This window comes from Ambystoma mexicanum, chromosome 11, assembly GCF_040938575.1.
Source record: "Ambystoma mexicanum isolate Mex_15411 chromosome 11, UKY_AmexF1_1, whole genome shotgun sequence".
In the NCBI taxonomy this organism is placed as follows: Eukaryota; Metazoa; Chordata; class Amphibia; order Caudata; family Ambystomatidae; genus Ambystoma; species Ambystoma mexicanum.
The window spans coordinates 1,389,281,729-1,389,299,918 of record NC_090934.1 but is presented as its reverse complement, the minus strand read 5'-3'; the positions used below and the strand labels follow the sequence as shown (position 1 = coordinate 1,389,299,918).

Below are 18,190 nucleotides of genomic sequence, written 5' to 3'. Positions count from 1 at the left end.
ATGTTCAACATCATTAAAGAAACGATAAACCCACCGGGCTGCAACAACACGTCAACCCCCTCAGAGAAACTTTGCAACGACCTAGCAGACCACTTCAAGAACAAAATCAATGACATCCGACAAATCATACAAAACAGACCATCCACCCATAACACTCAACCAACCGGACCTAACACAGAGCCACAGCACAAACTCCAAAACTGTCCTGAAATATCAGCAGAGGCATTCGTCTTGTTGGTAAAACACAGCAAGAAACCTGGATCACCCATGGATCCCTGCCCCCCTGACATCGACAAATCAATTCTCACACAAGGAACGCCATCAGAATAATACCAAAACCTCCTAAATCTCTCCCTAGCAACAGGAACTGTACAAAGAACCTTCAAAACAGCATATATCAAACCACTTTTAAAAAACACAAGTGGTGACATAGAAGACCTCTAAAACTACAGGCCGATCTCAGACATTCCCTACCCAGCAAAACTCCTTGAAACCTACATATACAAATAACCCAAAAACACGTAGAAAAACACCACCTGCTAAACCAAGAACAAGTTGGTTTCAGACCTGCAAGAGGAACAGAGACAGCACTACTATCCATCAGGAATGACCTAAAAACAAACGCGCACTCCAGCACAACCTCAGCCCTAATTCTACTCGACCTCTCTGCAGCCTTCGACACAGTTAGCCATGGCACCCTAACCAAAAGACTAGAAGACATATGCATAACGGACATGGCACTATTCCTAGCAGGCAGAACAGAAACCATATGGATAAAACTCTTCAAATTCGCCCCATGAGTGAACAACTGTGGAGTACCACAAGGGTCCTCACTATCACCACTCTACTTCAACATCTACCAGACTCCAGTAATCAGAATCTGCAAAAAATACAACATTAAATGCTACAACTATGCAGATGACACTCAAATCTGCTACAAAATCGAAGACACTCAAGCCGATCACTCAAGCCTAATCGAGTGTCTAAAAGAAGTCTTTAACTGGATGAACGCCAACAACTTGAAAATCAACCCAGGAAAGACAGAAATCATGATTATATCCAAAAACCAAGAGAACAACACCTACATTCCATGACCAACGGAAATGGAAACTGCACCAACACCATCTAAGGTAGTAAATAATCTGGGAGTCCTAATGGACAACACCGTAACCTTAGAACCACAAATAAATGCAATCATCAAGCAATGCTTCTTCCTCCTTCACATGGCAAGAAGAATCTTACCATCCAGAAGAGACCACATCACTCCAGCCCTAAAAACACTGTATTGCTCCCAGTCAAACATCGCATCACCTTCAAAACAATGTGCATAACACAGAGGGCAATCAGCGGACAAGGAGTTGATTTCCTACAAAAGAAAATAACAATCTACAAGCCAGCGAGACTCCTCAGATCAAGCAACGAAATCCGCCTGGAACAAAAACCATACCTTAAGAAAACTCTTGGGGGCTCCTCCTTCTCCCACTTAGCCACAAAAACCTGGAACAACATCCCAAAAGAAATAAAAAAGATCCAAGACCACCTACAATTCAGAACATTACTAAAAACCTGGCTCTTCAGCATCACAGATTCAAACTGAAAAAGTGAAACAACTGAATGGGAAACACAAAGAAAAGGATGACAAATTTAGGATGACACTGACAACATCCAGAACGGACTAAAGAAACTCTTACTACAACAAGAGAGATGATGCTAAATCAAAAAGGACACAAGCCATACCCATGAGGACAGAAATCAGCATCCCTAGCCAACTCCAGCCAACAACCTCACCCGCTCCATCATTTCTACCAGGTATCATACAGCACTCACCACACTTGAACTAAGTTGTGGACATTGGCATGGGAATTGACCGGATGGAGATGTGAATATGGAGACAGGTGCCGCCCCTGGACGTAATTGCAAGCGTTGGCATGTACCAGGTTTTGAAGGGGCTGGGCTGATAGCCTGCATGAGCAACTGAATAAGATGATGAATTCTGACCAGCTGCCACATATAAATGGAGTAGCCTTGTCTAGCCGATGGCGCGCAGCAACTGGATTGGGAATGCTCTTTGGGTCAGATTTGCAGGGACGCACAAACGCCTGCCTGCACCACATACAGACAGGTGTCACCTAGGTGACCGAGGCGGAACTTGGGCAAGGTTTTGAATGTGAGTGGATGCTACGTGTGAAAGGGAGTATCGGACGGCGCCAGATCCGGACGGAGACGCAGGGATAATTGCGCACCCCATCTCGAGAGAATATGGGAGTTTTGCACCTCGCTTCCAGACAGCAATGCCAATTAACCAATCCACTAACAATTTCACCCTTCTACATACACCTCTCAAACTCTAACCAAACACAACCACAAGCCTACAACACAACAATCCGCACAAACTTCACTACACAGCAACAACAAAACTAACCACACATAGACTCGCACAACAGCACATGACGACTACCACCCGTAAAACACCCCAAGGCCAGCCAAAAGAGTTACCGGGCTGAGGCCGCCAGCAGTACATCACGGCTCTCTTGCACTTCTCCAGCTTATTCCCACTAACTCACCCCCCTTCCCTTTTTTAGAGCCACCAGAGCGCCAGGGGGACCACTCTGGTGGTGATAGTGCGCAGTACAAATATCCTTTAACATTAACATTAACATTAACTCATACATGCACATATGAACACACTCACGCATAAACACTGTGTGAGTAGACATAACTACAAGTATATCAACAAACATATTTTGCTACTGGGTTGAATGGTAACACCAGTCCTAAAGCATATGTGTAACCCTGGGATATTCATTTCCAAAAAGAGGGGACTGCTGGACCCGAGGACATAAGAATGTTGGTTCTCAAACAACAGCAATAGAAATAGAAAAGGGAACACTAAGAAATTCAAAATGGACCACTGCAAATGGGTATACACATTTTACAGCTGTCTCCATATGGCCACCTACCTTCCACAGTGATGTTTATCCAAGCAGCCAGGGTCTGTGTATCATACAGAGTCCAGCACCTGTACAGTCCAGTGTGCTGCCCGTACAGTGGACCCACCTCCAGGACTCTGCCCCCAACCAAGATTCTGTGCTCCAGGCCCTTTGCTTCTTGGAGCGGCTCATTCTGTAAGAGCCAGTGGATTCGGCTCCTCTGATTGGTCTGCAGCGGGCAGCCTGTGGATGAACACAGCGTGTTATGACCCCTCCTAGAGCAGAGCAGGACCCGCTGCCACTGTCTTACATTAAACTCTTTACATTTTGTATGATGTGTGTAAGGTAGACTACATCTCCGTTGATCCAAAACGTGCTGGAATCCTTTTCAACCACAATGCAAGAAAGCATAGTTTTACACCTCCTCTGTGCCCCTCTGTATCCCACCCCACCGTTGTACAACCGTTCTGTTGTTAACTGTGAAAAGCTATCTGTTATGCATCTGTACTGTTGTATACCTCTGTAAAGCGCTCAGTTGTGTATCTGTATTGTTGTATACCTCTGTAAACCGCTACGTTGCTTCTCGAAGGTCCACCCTCAATAAATACCATAATAATGATTTTATAATTTGAGAAGTGGGCAAACTAATTGATGTTTGTCATGCAATTGAAGGATCTTGATTTTCAGGAATTGTAAATCGACACACGTTGCTCTTGATTAAGAAACAGTCAGTTAATTAAAAAAATAGTCTGTTATTTAAATGCCTTGTGTTGGTATGATTTGCACTAATCAGTAACATTTTTATGTTAAACACAACATATGCACTATTCAGCACAAGCTCAATGCACTGCACTAAGCCCATGAGCAAAATGTACTCTCCGTGGATAGATAGATGTAATTTATTGAGCAGTGAGATGCATGCACCGAGAACACAACACTTTTCAGTCTTCTAAAATGTGTATGATGGCCGTGGGAGATGCACTCTCTGCCTGTGCTGTGAAAGTGGCTAGGGCAGGGTCAACTGCTCTTGAAATGCACTAATCGGCAGGGGTGTTGCTAGGTCTGGAAAAGATCTGGGGCTACTCTAATGTCCGGACTGTCGGGACTTGGGGCAAGCTAGCCTTTTGGTTGTAGCCCCAGAGATTCTAACCGGGGCGGGCGGGGAGGGGCAGCTGAAGTGAATAAGAAAAAGTCCCTTTTGCATAGGTCACTAAAGAACCTGAATAAAAGTGACCTAAACTATAAAATTGAAGCTTAGAGGTTGAAAATATGTCATAGAAATTGGATAAAGGGACATTGGGCCATTCTCTTCACAACGGATGCCGAAGCAATGCTGAAAGCCTCTGGTCAAGAAAGATACTTCAACATTTTGGCGTCTGATTAAGGCTCCTGATACCCAAAGGTCCCTTTAATCTCAACCAATAGTTGCGGCTTTTTGGGAAGGCCATTTTTCAAATCTTTATGCAGAAGCGGGAAAGTAAATCTTGCCGTTATGCCTTAACAATAAATGGTTGGACTCGATAGCAATGAATTATGACAAAATGTTATTGCTAATCTCAAGGTCGAAAAAATTGAATGCGTTGGGCCCAGATGAGCTTACTAATGCTACATTAAAGTCCAATGTCTCTCTTTGGCCAGCAATTCTTTGAGGCCTTTTCAAAAATATTGTATTATTAAATAACATTCCATATTCTTGGAAAGGTGCCATTACAGTTTTGATATATACGGGTGGCAATAGGATGTTACCTACAAACTATCATCCAATATCACTTTTGGACTCTTCAAGTAAAATATTGCATAGTCACATTCAGCAAGAACTGCAGGCGTGGGCGTCTTCCACGGGTTGTTTAGATGTAAAGCAGTCTGGGTTTAGGATGGGTACAGGCACCTCATTGAATTGTTTTTTTAATTCACCTTGTTCAATTACACTCTAAACTGGAAAAAATGACCCTGTTTGTGTGCCTTTTTAGATATCTCGTAGGCCTTTGATTGTGTGAACAGGGCTCTTTTGTAGGCGAAAATGGAAAAATGTGGGTGCCCAAGGAGCATCCTCAGTATCCTAAAAGCACTTCACTCTGAGACAAAGGTTAAGATTTGTTTGGACCAAAGGGAACAGACAACGAAGTGGCCAGATACCTATTGGGATCTTCGGCAAGGTTGCGTACTTGCACCTTTTCTTTTAAATTTGTATATCTATAACCTTGGGGATACTCTCTAGAGAGTCTGACGTCAACCTCCTAGGATAGGCAATGCTTCTTTAAACTACCTGGCATATGCAGATGACATTGTTCCTCTTGATTTGACCCCAATGGGGCTTCAACGTTTCTAATGATTAACTATACCAAATGTGGTAAAACCCATCCAAAATTGGTGGCTTAACAACTTTCGCTTGGAGATAGTGTCCTTGTTTAAATATTTGGCTGTGGTGATTTATGCTAAATGAACTAAAACTAAAGAATTACAAAATATGAATAAACATGCTATGGCCAGTGTCATTGAACTGAAAGAAAATGTTGATGCTTTTCTGCAATTCCAATGATCAAATTTTGTCATCAAAAGATTTTCCACCTCCTACTATATGGAGCGGAGTCAGGTTTGTTGCCGTCAAATTGGGATGGGGTGGAAGCACTTATATGGAGAAGAGTACTATACATAACCAATGAAACTCTGATTCCTATATTAAAGGCACAAAGTACCTGCCCGTGCTATGTGGAGTTCTCTCCAATTGCTTAGGAAACTGTTAGATCCACCAAATAAAATTCTGTTTGGGGAATGGAACAAAGAAATGTTTGGAAATAGATGCACTGTTTTGAGTATGCGGAAGGAACAGATTCTCTATACATTATCTATTAAAAGTGGTTCAATGGATGAGCTTCTTGCAAATACGAATAAGGTGAAGAAAAAGGTTTTTGATGAAGCTTAGATAGAAAATCGAAGCTTAGCTATGAATTAGCATCTTTTATGTCACATCAAGTATCATAAGATCTTTTAATGTTTTGCCATCATATCTTCCGAAACACTTTTCAAAAATGCACAGAGATATGTAGCCACATTTTAAATTGAATCTATTACCAGCTAGAGAAGTTATGGGAGCACGAGGGAATAGGCCAAGGGCTCAAAGGACTTATAGATGTTGTTGGCTGTTTGGAGAAACATTGCATCATTTGATAATTGAGTTTTCTGTGTTCCATGTACGCAGGTTGGACATTTTCTCTAAGTTTGTGTCACATTAATTTTTTTTTAATATTGATCTGTTCAGTGCAGGATTTTAAACAATTGTGACTGTAATATGGATTTTATCAAGTATGTAATGGTTACAAACATTTGTACAGCAAGTTAGGATGAATTGTATTAACTGTGTTGCATGAATTTAAAAAGGAAATCTTGGACATTGATCTGTTCTGGCCCAAGATTTTAAAATAATTGTGATTGTATTATGGATTTTGTTTCCTTTTATTGGGATTTATGAAATGTTACTTTATTAATGAATTATGCAAAATGTGTATGGAAAAATGATGAATAATGTCACATTCTAATTGTAAATTGTTGTGCTTTTTATCTACAGTGTAAAAAGTGTTTACTTGTATACACTAATTAATAATAATAATTCTATCCGGGTATACAACCAAAAGAGCCAGGGCTATAGCCCCCCGCACCCCAGGCCCCCCAGTGACGCCTCTGCTAATCAGAGTCTTGCCCCCCTTGCTGTACTATTGCAACTATAATCAGAGCAATCCTAGACCTATTTGACCCTCACAGACTTGATAGTCAGTAAAGCAGGAAAAGCAGTGGGAAAACTGGATTATTTTCCCCTCCATCCTAACGGGGGATACATGCGCTGGACAAACCAGGGAACTTACCGATACGTAAGAGGGTCCCAGATTTAACTGTGCTGTTGGCGCCAACTCCAGAGGCCATCACAATCCTCTTCTTTCCATTTGCATTTGAAAATAATGCATTGGAATCTGTTTGATGCAAGAGGTTTTTGATTAAACAAACATTATTCCATTTAGAAAACAAATGTGACCAGAATTGTCGTGCCAAGGTTTGGCAGACCCATTTAGTGATTCCCAGAAACTAGACAGCGATTATGCGACCATGACAGATATCACTATGCTCTAATGTTTTGGAGTACAATCCCTATAATTCCTCCCCATAGACTATGCTGGCTAGGGTCGCTGGGAGTTGTAGTCCAAAACATCTGGTGAGCCAAAGGATGCTCCAGTTGCTAAAGATAGATGTGTGAGGCAGGGCTCAATGTTAGCTCCCTGCCTCTTTAATCTTTATCTGGCGGACCTGGCCAAATTTCTCTCTCCACATGCCCTAGCTAGTCCCAGAATCAGGTTCTCTAAGTAGAAGAGATGGTCTGTACCACCAAAGGGTTTTTCCAGTTACTTTGTTGTTTTTTTCAAAATCGGTCACCGGATAAAACAAACTCTTTAAATGAGTTTTGAACATTTAAAATTAGAAATCTTAAACACTTTGAATCACCAAAGTCAAGCACATCCTTCTCGTTTATAAGAGTGAATGGTAGTGGTATTATTAAGCTCCCCCGTCCTACGAAGGGCCATTCCAATATGGACGAAGGAACCAAGGGCAGGCTGGGAAATTCACACTAGTAGACATTAGCCAAATAGGACCTGATGTCACTAAGTGCCTCCACGACAAGCAAGAGAATGCCCTAAGCATGAAGCAATGCAGGCCAGGCATTAATGCCGGATCTGTGTGAATGCTGCGCAGAAATCACTGGGCACGCCCAAAATATCTTTCATTTTTGCACTTTTTCTTGCAACCTCCAACCCCCATTCCTGATTAATATCCCTACCCCACAACCCATCCTGATTAATATCCCTACCCCACAACCCATCTATATTTGCACCAACAAGTGCAAACATTCAATCAAAAAAAAAAACAACATGTTTTCTCCCTCGCAGTGATGGGGATTCGACATTTTTGTATGATACCATTAAAGCTTTTGCACCAGGAACCGACCATCTCAGCCGCGCTCAAATGAAGTAAATGCCACCCCTGACACGTTTCGCACTCTTAGAAATGATGACTTTGTACCAAAGAAGACGCTTCTTTCATTTTCTTGATTGGATGATATTTAACCAACATATTTTTTTAAGAAAATGCCAGGATACAGACATGTGAAAATGGTAAATTGGGTGCTTCTAGTGTTATTCATGGTATCGTGCAAAAATGTCGAATCCCCATCATTGTGAGGCCGAATTTTTTTTTAAAATCAAATATTTGCACTTATTGGGTGTCATTACGACCCTGGCGTGTGTCGGCGCGGTTAAACCCTTAACGCCTGATTACGAGGTCCCCTTGCGGGACCCGACCTTAACGGCTGGTTTTATCAGCCGTTAAAGTAGGGTGCCGCAAAGGGACCTTGGTGATAATTACGGTACTGGGGAAGAGCCATGGTGAAATGGGGAAATACCGCCCCGCCAACCTTGGAATGGGGCGGTATTTCCCCATTTCACCATGGCGGTCTCGTTACACCACCGGCACCAACCATGGTGCTAATAGCGCCATGGTTTAGCGCCGGGGTTGTAATGAGGGCCATTGTCACAAAAATATCGATGGGTTGTGGGGTATGCATATTAATTAGGAATGGGGGCTGGGGGTGCTGCGAGGGTCTCCCCCCTGCATTTATTTATGGGGAAAATTGCAAACATTTGAGAAAGGAAATTCTACCTTTTGGCCGTGATGCAGTGATTCTTGCGCAGTAATCGCTTAGATCCTTATCTGTCTCTCCCACATGGGATGCTCGTGGCCGAACATGGGAACTTACTCAGCGTTTCCTTCCCAGCCCTGCATCATTTATGCATCCGCTATGCTTCCTGACATGTTGGCTTCACCTGAACTGAGGGCCCTGCTCCTGTGGCTCAATGTGTTTGTGACAACTACCACTCTTCCGAATCTCTCACCCTCAGAATACCGTCCACTGAACACCTCTCCCTTGGTCCCTCCTGCCGAAACATATTTCCTTGAATCACCCTCCCTCTGCAACCACTCTGCTTTCTAATGGGGGGACTTCACCCCAATACACTTCTCAAAGGAACCCCCCCAAAAAGAATGTAAAAAGAAATTCGATGGGTTTTTTCGTAAAATAAATTCACAGTAAAAAACCCAACGGAAAAACATCCCGCAATGAAATGACATGGAACCAGATAACGAAGTAAGATATGAAAATTGACAGAGCAATTTTTTATTGTTGATGGACCATAAAATGTTGCTTGACGGCTGCCTCTTACTTTCTATGCCAAAACAAAAGAGGACTTACTAAAAGTGAGTGCTTTAGCCGTTGTTCCCATGTCTTTGCAAAACTCAACAAGTATTGAGTTTTTGTTCATTTGTTAGGGTGGTGTGTTGATGCAGAACAACAAGGAACAACATTTTGTACCACCACGTACCAAAAGGGTAAAGGTACAATATCATGAGAACTCTTCTCATCAGTTATATATAAGAGAATAGCTTCTGGTCGTGCAGCGGTCATGGACTTTGGTATTGGTTATGGTCAGCAAAGTTCTGAGGTGGTAGTCACATTGCCAGTGCACTATGCAATGTATGGCTTCAATACAGGAACAAATATGATTTGTGGTAAATGACTGTTCCTCTGAAATTACAGGATTAGGCTCTAACCCAGGCAAGGAAAACCACACTCCATGTAAACCAGTGGTGGGGCCAGAGGGGGTACCCCTCTTGCTCCCCCCATGGTGCCAAGGATGGCCCACAGCACCCCATTATCTGTCCCTGGCATCAAAAGCTGCCCCTGCCACTGATGTGAGCTCTTTAAAATTGTTGTGTGATTTGCGGTCTGCTTGCCTCACACTGGCTCCAACTGCAACAGTTTTTATGTTGCACAACATCTGATACAGTGCTTATTAAGCAGAGACTTTCTACTAAGTCTGCCCTGCTATTTCCTACAGAAGGCAATAAAAGTCAAGCGGATTAAAAGACAGGTCTTAATATGTTAATGCTACTACACTGAAATGTGATGTCATGCTTACCAGATAACCTCAGAGTGGACACCGCTTCTGCCTTTCCAAGGGGGTTGGTTGCCGCGCAGGTGTACCTTCCTTCCATGTCGGAGGAAATATACGAAAGCACCAGGCTCCCATCATCCAGCAAAAAAGAATGGTTTACTGGGGTCCCATCATTTCCAAACCAAGCAAGCGTTGGGGGAGGAATTCCTGGAATATAGACGTATTGGCTGTAAGACATTTCTAAAAGACTGGCGGCTTTACCAATTTCAAAACGATTAACGATGGAAAAATAATTGAGAACGTACTTTTTCCCAGTGAGCGATAATATCAATTTACTGGCTGCTAATATAAAATTGGACACTGATTTGTAATAGATCTTCGTGCATCCTCTTGTGTCTTTCTTTTGAATCCTGGGATCAGGCAGGGAACATTACGTTAGCTATTCAAAAAATCTCTTTTTGGATTGCCACTCAGTTTAAGATTCTCTCCCTGCCCCCAGGATTTCCCAAGTCAACGATTGTCGTACCCTTCCCTGAGGGTGCCCAACCACCTACCCCTCAATCTCAGTGCCTTTTTAACAGGAGTTAGGAAACCATCTTTGGCAGTATTGATATCAAAAGTCAGAAGGTCTTGAGTAAAAGTTTGTATTTCATCTCGTCGGCTGTGGCAGGCACTAATTAACCCATCTAGGACTTTCAGCAATGCCGAGAACGTGTGGAAATGTACAGCTGTTAGCTAATTGCACATTTGCCTTCTCGGGTGCTGTTCTTTAACTGCAGGTTTCTGCATCAGAGGGAGCACTGAGGAGTAGCAGAGGGTTCAATGTTTCATTGATTCGATGAGCACATTTGCTGCAGAATATTGTTGTAGGTCAGGGATCTGCTTCCTCCATCTTTCCAGATCGTTTGGACTATGACTCCCATGAACCCTCCGCTTTGGCCATGCTGGCCAGGGCTGATGGGAGTTTCAGTCTCAAACATCCATAGACCCAAAGGACGCAGAACCCTGCTGCAGGTGCCTGGTTAATTTTCCACCTCGTTCATCTCCTCCTCCTCCTCCTCTCTGCTCCTCATGCAGACTTCTTTGAGGAATCACATTACACAAAACTGTACAAGCAGGTTTCTGCTTATGGAAATCATTGTGGTAGTGCTTTCATTGGGAGGATAGAGCGAAAGTGTGTTTTACCACATCACTCTTGCAATTTCAATACAAATATCTGGAAAAAACAAAATCCAAAGAGGAAGTTCTGCTTGTAGAAAATGTTGACATATTCCAAAGAGCGTTTTAATGAAATTGTACAAAGTTTGAGTGAAAATGTATAAATGAGCGTTATATTAAATGTGACGATGCTTTCAATGCACTGAAAACCGTTTACCAATAAGTCACCAGTGTGAGGATCGGTGGCAACTACATTTTGCTATCTGTGGCGACTTGGTGAACGGTGGAAAGCGATTGGTCATCTCAATCCACCATCGAGCGGAGCCCTTTCCAAACATAACGATCACCCCACTAACTGACACAATCCACAGGACAAAGGCCATGTTGGCATTCGTCTGGGATCCATATTTCCCCTGAATGACTTTGCAGCAGATCGGGTCATTGGCCACACGTGCAAGCTCGAACGTCAGCCTGCTGGGCACTTCCTTCTAAGTGGACGTGCATAGGAGGCCCTGATGACATCCGGGAAATCTTCACGACTCTGAGTCCCTTACCTCCTCGTCACAGCCGAACCACAGTTAAGAGGACTGGGATGCGGAGGACTGGACAAGCAGGTAATAATATCCCGGTGACTTACTCCTCATTACTCGCAGTCCATGCCTTCTCTGGGGCAGCCCTCTTCAGTTTGGTTAGGAGTGAGATGAGAAAGATTGCATGAGGAGGGATACGCTGCATCCTGACACTGCATCGTGTTTCTCCATTCCTCGACCACACTCTGTAACCGCTGGTCAACTTGCAATTATCTCTATTTCTGTATTCTGTCTACGTAAATCACCTGTATTGCCTGCAAAATGACCTGTATTAACTGTTGATCTTTGTGTTCATGAGTCTGTGACCTCTGTATAAGCTTTAAGCGTCCAGTTACCTGAGGGTTCGGTGCGCGGTTCAAATAAAGAAACTAAACTAAACTAATAATCATAATAATTGTACTCATTATTATTTAATATTTTTTATATTGCAGGGCAGCCTGCAGTATCCGTAGAAAAGCCTGGAAATAGTTTTCTTATTACAAACTAGTTGTGACATCACAACTGACCTGTAATAACAAAATGACATCACAGCTGCTCTGTAACCAGTAATCCAAGCAGTCTGTGCATTGATTATATGGATCAGAAAATGGAAGCTGCCTTACAGTAGATTAAGCAAGCGGTAAGGTGTTAAAGGGGAAGGCAGTGTGTGGTCACGTGTTACAAGGAATAATATACCCCCTACCTACCGTACGTAAAAACGATATTGCACGTCACCCCGGAGTTCCGTCTCCTTATAAAGGGGCTCGGCCTCGTGCGAGTTGGTCACAGAGCTTCTTCTTCCCATATATTAAACAACCACTAAAACTCCTGTAGACAGTCTATAGATAGTTGTAGGACATTTTTCAACTACATTCGTTTTCTTGCAGGTCAACATTTATTTGTGTAGTTGTGGCGTTCTGTTTATTTATTTTTTAAGCCTTTATACGTTATATGTGTTATATGACGTTTTGAATATTTTAAAAAATGTAAGGTCGTTTTGGTTAAGATTTGTAAACAAACGTGGTGATTTAAATTCTCGCGCTAGATTACGATGGCACCGAGGCTGCTAACTGTACTGACTATAGCAGAACATGGGTTTGAATATTTTGCAGCTGTTTGTGAAGGAATGAGAAGCGGAAACAAGTTTGAAAAAAAACAATCTTCTAAAGGAGTCCCTATTTTAAAATAAAGCATGGGAACATACATTATTGCTGAGTTAGGCACACACTCCAGGGAAATCGCTTTAAATGTAAAGATTTTGGAGGCACATTCATCTGTGGTTAAAATGATACTTCATTTTGTGACGGCTGTTAGCACAGAGCGATATGAAAAAACGAAGTATTTCGTTTTTAGACAAAAAGTCAGCTTTAGGTTTTGAGATGTATTACATTTCCCTCTCTCGCCACGAGGGGGCAGACCAAGAGCGTGTCTTTCTTTCCTTTATCGCCGTCTCGCAAGGCCCTGTTTTCGAAGCTGTGTCCTCGCGCTTTAAACGGGATTTGACGCTTTTCTTCACTACTTTGTAAGTGTACCAGGCGCTATCCAAACGCTACTATGACGCAACACAGCTCAGGTGTGTGCCATGTGCTCAATTAAAACAACGTGCCCTAAAAATGATAGTATTCAAAGCTGCTATAAATGTTGGGACAGGAGCCATGGTCATGACATAGCTCTCAACCATTTGTGTCACAAAGGCGGGTGAAAACACCCGATTTTATTTTTGGCGGGTGAGAGGCCCATTGCAACGAATGGGCGTGCAGGAGGCTTGGTGGGTGAGTCAGCTGTTTACAAGGCGGGTGACACCTGCCAAAAGCGTGTCAGTTGAGAGCTATGCCATGGTTTTACTGTTGGCTGTAGTTTTAACATCATCCTGCAATCATAGTCCAACTCACTTAAACCTTCACGTTCTCAGTCCACCACCTCAGACATCCATTTTAAACGCCCCTCTCCTTTCCCGCCTATGATACCCCGCAGTGCTCGGAAGCACTCGTGCGTTCTATCCCTCTCTTCTGGCTGCCATTCCCAAGAAGTGGGCCCCACGGTGCTGCAGGAGCGCTGCAACAGTTGGCATAGTACGCAGGCCCGTCCCAAGTGATGGCTGCACAAAATACGGAAACTGCTACACTTCAACATGCAAAAACTGATTTGATAATTTACAGCAAGATGGGTGTTTATGCGTAAACACATCGTTGAAGACAGAAACGGAAGGTCGCTCACTTGGATTTCTTGTTTAAGGGATTCCAATAGTCCGTGCTGCATCGTGAGGCATTTTGCCATATTTTCTGGTTGGTTAGTGTTACACTTTATCGTAGTTTCTTACACGTTTGCTAAAAGACTATGTGCACACAGTTTCTTTGTAAGCTGATAAGTACGTTAAATAAACAAAAGAAACAAATATAAGAATGTGGGCTTCTTTTTTGCATCTTGCCATGGTTTGGGCCGAAAATGATATGTTTATTCGCATACATTAGGCTGCGTGGTGATGTACTTGATCATACATTGGGCTGTGTAGTAATAGTCCTTGCCATGATCGGGGACGATAGAGATATCTATATTGCCATCATGGGGAGGAAGGATAGCTCAGGGGCAACACGTTTGTCTTGGAAGCAAGACAAGGCGGCGTAACACAGGTTCGAATCCCGATCCTGTGCTTAGAAACCACTCACTGGTATTAAGCGTGTAAATTAACAATCAACATCCAGTACTTTATCAGACATTGGGCTGTTTATTAATACTCCTTTCCATGATTTGGGCTGGTCGTAAGGCACATGATCATGTATTGGGCTGGTCGTAAGGCACATGATCATGATTTGGGCTGGTCGTAAGGCACATGATCATGATTTGGGCTGGTCGTAAGGCACATGATCATGTATTGGGCTGGTCGTAAGGCACATGATCATGTATTGGGCTGGTCGTAAGGCACATGATCATGTATTGGGCTGGTCGTAAGGCACATGATCATGTATTGGGCTGGTCGTAAGGCACATGATCATGATTTGGGCTGGTCGTAAGGCACATGATCATGATTTGGGCTGGTCGTAAGGCACATGATCATGTGTTGGGCTGCAATGCATTGACCATAGTTTGGTCTGGGTATTGTTTAACCTTAGCATCCTTTGGGCTGGTTGGTGATGGAACTTGCCACATTCAGGACAGGGTGGTCTACACTTTGTTTATACAGTCAAATGTTCCTTGTTTTGCTGTTTGTCATATGCTGACCAATGTCAAAAAACACATAAATGACAACTGAGTTGAGTAAAAAAAGAAACTAAGAATTCCTTTGAGGGCAAACACGCCTCAAATAACAAGTGTATTGGGAACATGTTAAGAAAAGACATGTATATATATATATACATATATATGTCTATACAATGAAAAAACATTGTTAAAGGGACGTTATGGTTAAGTTGCACTAATAAAAACCTATGAAATTCAATGAAAAAGAATTGTTAAAGGGATATTATGGTTATAAGTAAAACCAAAAACCTCCAGAAATTTGCCAGGTATGGTAAGCTAAGCAACCATAACTCAGGCCACCACTGTGCACTGCTAAGACTAACACCCAGGACATCAAAGATGACATCACAAATGTCATTGATGACATCACTGATGACATCACATGTGAAATTAATTTTGATGAAAAGTCCCTACAAGGGGTTGTCTTTATAATGTTGGTTACATGATGTCAGGGGTGATTGCGTAATGTTAAACATGTAATAACTAGCTAACAATTCAAGACTTACTACACACTTGTGCTAGTACAAACAATACATTTGAAGACCCACAATGCATACAAATCAGAGGCACATACAGAGAAACTAAAGTAAGGAAGAAAGAAACAGCATCATCAGAAAATGTTGATAGCATTAAAGTTTATCTTCATGTATACAAATGAATTGTATGTTTGAGGCCTGCCTATTGCCCCACGTACGTGCACCATGAGCTGAGACCAAACCCTAAGGAAAGTACTTTAAGAACATATGACAAGGTTAATGTCTAGATATACAGCACCTTTTGAATTTTAATATTCTGTCAGTGAACAAAACCACCTGGCCTAGATATGTCAGTGAACAAAATCAAGTGTGCCAGATTTGTGATGTCATCAGTGATGTCATCAGCGATGCCATCAATGACATTTGTGATGCCATCTTTAATGTCCAGGGTATTAGTCTTAGCAGTGCACGGTGGTGGCGCATGTTGTGGTTGCTTAGCTTACCATAACTGGCGAATTTCTGGGGTTTTTCAGTTTTACTTGTAACCGTAACGTCCCTTCAACAAAGTTTTTTCATTGACTTTCATAGGTTTTTATTAGTGTAACTTAACCATAACTTCCGTTTAACTACGTTTTTTCATTGAATTTCATAGGTTTTTATTAATGCAACTTAACTATAACGTACCTTTAACAACATTTTATCATGGAATTTTTTAGGTTTTTAGTAGTGCAACTTAACCATAACGTCCCTTTAATAAAGATTTTTCAATGAATTTCATAGGTTTTTATTAGTGCAACTTAACCATAGTTAAGAAAGATTTTTCATTGAATTTTATAGGTTTGTATTGGTGCAAATTAACCATAACGTCTCTTTAACAATTTTTTTTTCAGAGAATTTCATGGGTTTTTACCAGTGCACGCTATTTTCCTAAAACTTACTAATATCATACTTACCCCAATAAAGCAAGGGTTTTGTCCAATTGACAATGTTTCACCTTAAAACTCTGCCATTTCCCACCTCCTAGCATCATTTTGAACACTTGTATATTTTTTCCACTGTTTTGGCTTCCGTCGACGTCCACGAATGTCTGACGTCAATGTGGACCTTTCCGGACAGTGCCACGTGACCATGCGCTTTTGCGCGTCCATTAACAATTTAGTACAAAGCACATACTTTGAAGAATAGTAGCAAAACTACTATTTATCTCAAAAATGTCATCAGCTATTTCCATCCCTCCTCCCCAAGAGCCACCACCACCACCACCAGCTGGAGGACCCACACAACAAAAAAAGCACAGCATTTTCAAAGACAATGAAGAGGAACAAGAAGATGAGGTAGAGGAAGTGCCTACCTCTAGCACCCAGAGAGAATCATTGGTGTGGCCGTTCTTTACCACTGTTGGGAATGTACCAAAGGCTAAAGCTACAAAAGTGAAATGCACTGAGTGCAACTTTGTACTCAGTCATGGACTACCTGGACTGTACTCCTACAGGACCACCTCCATGCGCCGCCACACCAAATCGAACTACTGCAATGCTCTCAGAAAGATAGTTCCTTTCTTAGCAAGTAGTAGGCTGTCTTCCACACATCATCTTCCTCAAGCAATGCTGCAACCACACAGCCTACTAGTGTGGGACACAAAATCCCACCAGCCACCTTGCAAGCGATAAAAGAGGCTGTTGATCCATACCTTTGGAGGATAACAGTCCTCTGTATGTACTGCAACACACCACTCTGCAGGGGGAAGCAATTTCGATGTGCGTTTGAAGCTGTAATGAAGGAGCATGAGAAACACAGCCCACTACCTTAGAAGTAACACACGTGCAACATTTTTCCCTGTCCACTTGCCCCTCCATATTAGTGCTTGGTGCCTCTTCACTCATTTCCCTCCTCACCTTATGTTCTAACCTCTCCTGCAAACATTTTTTTTTTAAAACAACAAAAGAAAGGTTCCTATAGGAACCACCTTTCACAGTTAAAAAATAGAACAAAAATACTCCATCTACTTTACATTTCTGAGTAAAGTACTTAGACTCAATACATTTTTCCAATATTTCCATTAGCATTTTGTGTTAAGCTAATGTGAATAATGTGACGTTCATCCCCCGTTCCAGGGACCGGAACGAGGATAACGGCCCGGCAGCCCAAGTTATCAGCCCAAGCAAAGTGTGTCTATGTGCGCATTGATGCCTGCGGGCTTCGGTGCATTATGAATAAATAAATAACAAGGGCTCCGGACCATTATCCTCCATTGCAGCCCCTGTAATGGGGGATAAAGACCATTAGCACCACAGGTTCCCCAAGTGGGAACCCGGGGTACTAAAAAATAAATTTTTCTTCCTACAGCGGGACACCGGAGTAGGAAGGAAAATCCTTTTCCAAGATGGCGATCATGGAAAGAGAAGGCGAGGCTCCATACAGAGCCCCTCTTCCCTTTCCATGGCAGCCTGCAGAAGGCGAAGTCAGAACCCTATGACCATATTACCACAAGCACATTTTTTTCCCATTCAAACCTATCCTACTTTCGAATAATTTTACCACATAGCCAGTCCTAGGTGGACATGGCCACTTTAACACCATTTTCTGTCCCTCATGGTCATGGCCAGTAGCTAGATTGTCCAGGTCATGACCTTATACCATCACCCGCACAATTTGGTCACTGCCCATTCCCACAGGATATACTTCAGTCACCAAAGGTATATCACTATTTTTTGTACCTACATTATGACACTTGTCAAAAAATGAAACATGGGCACATTTGCAAAACCATGCTTTAAGGTCCTTGCCAATGCCCCTTACATGAGTTTGCTTGAAATCCGCCCATG

The 18,190-nt window shown here is 42.5% G+C and overlaps 1 protein-coding gene across 2 annotated transcripts in view; it reads right to left on the bottom strand.

The window, feature by feature from the left end:
* ADAMTSL3 (ADAMTS like 3) overlaps positions 1–18,190 on the bottom strand; it is a 1,638,295-nt gene that overhangs the window by 144,922 nt on the left and 1,475,183 nt on the right. Inside the window, exons 24-26 of one of the 2 annotated variants that reach the window (XM_069625001.1) lie at positions 9,950–10,132; positions 6,791–6,895; positions 2,961–3,173 (exon numbers count right to left, since the gene is read on the bottom strand). In XM_069625001.1, coding sequence (XP_069481102.1) covers positions 2,961–3,173; positions 6,791–6,895; positions 9,950–10,132 — 501 coding nt within the window. The remainder of the gene's footprint in view (positions 1–2,960; positions 3,174–6,790; positions 6,896–9,949; positions 10,133–18,190) is intronic. The other variant, XM_069625002.1, reaches the window with a different exon arrangement.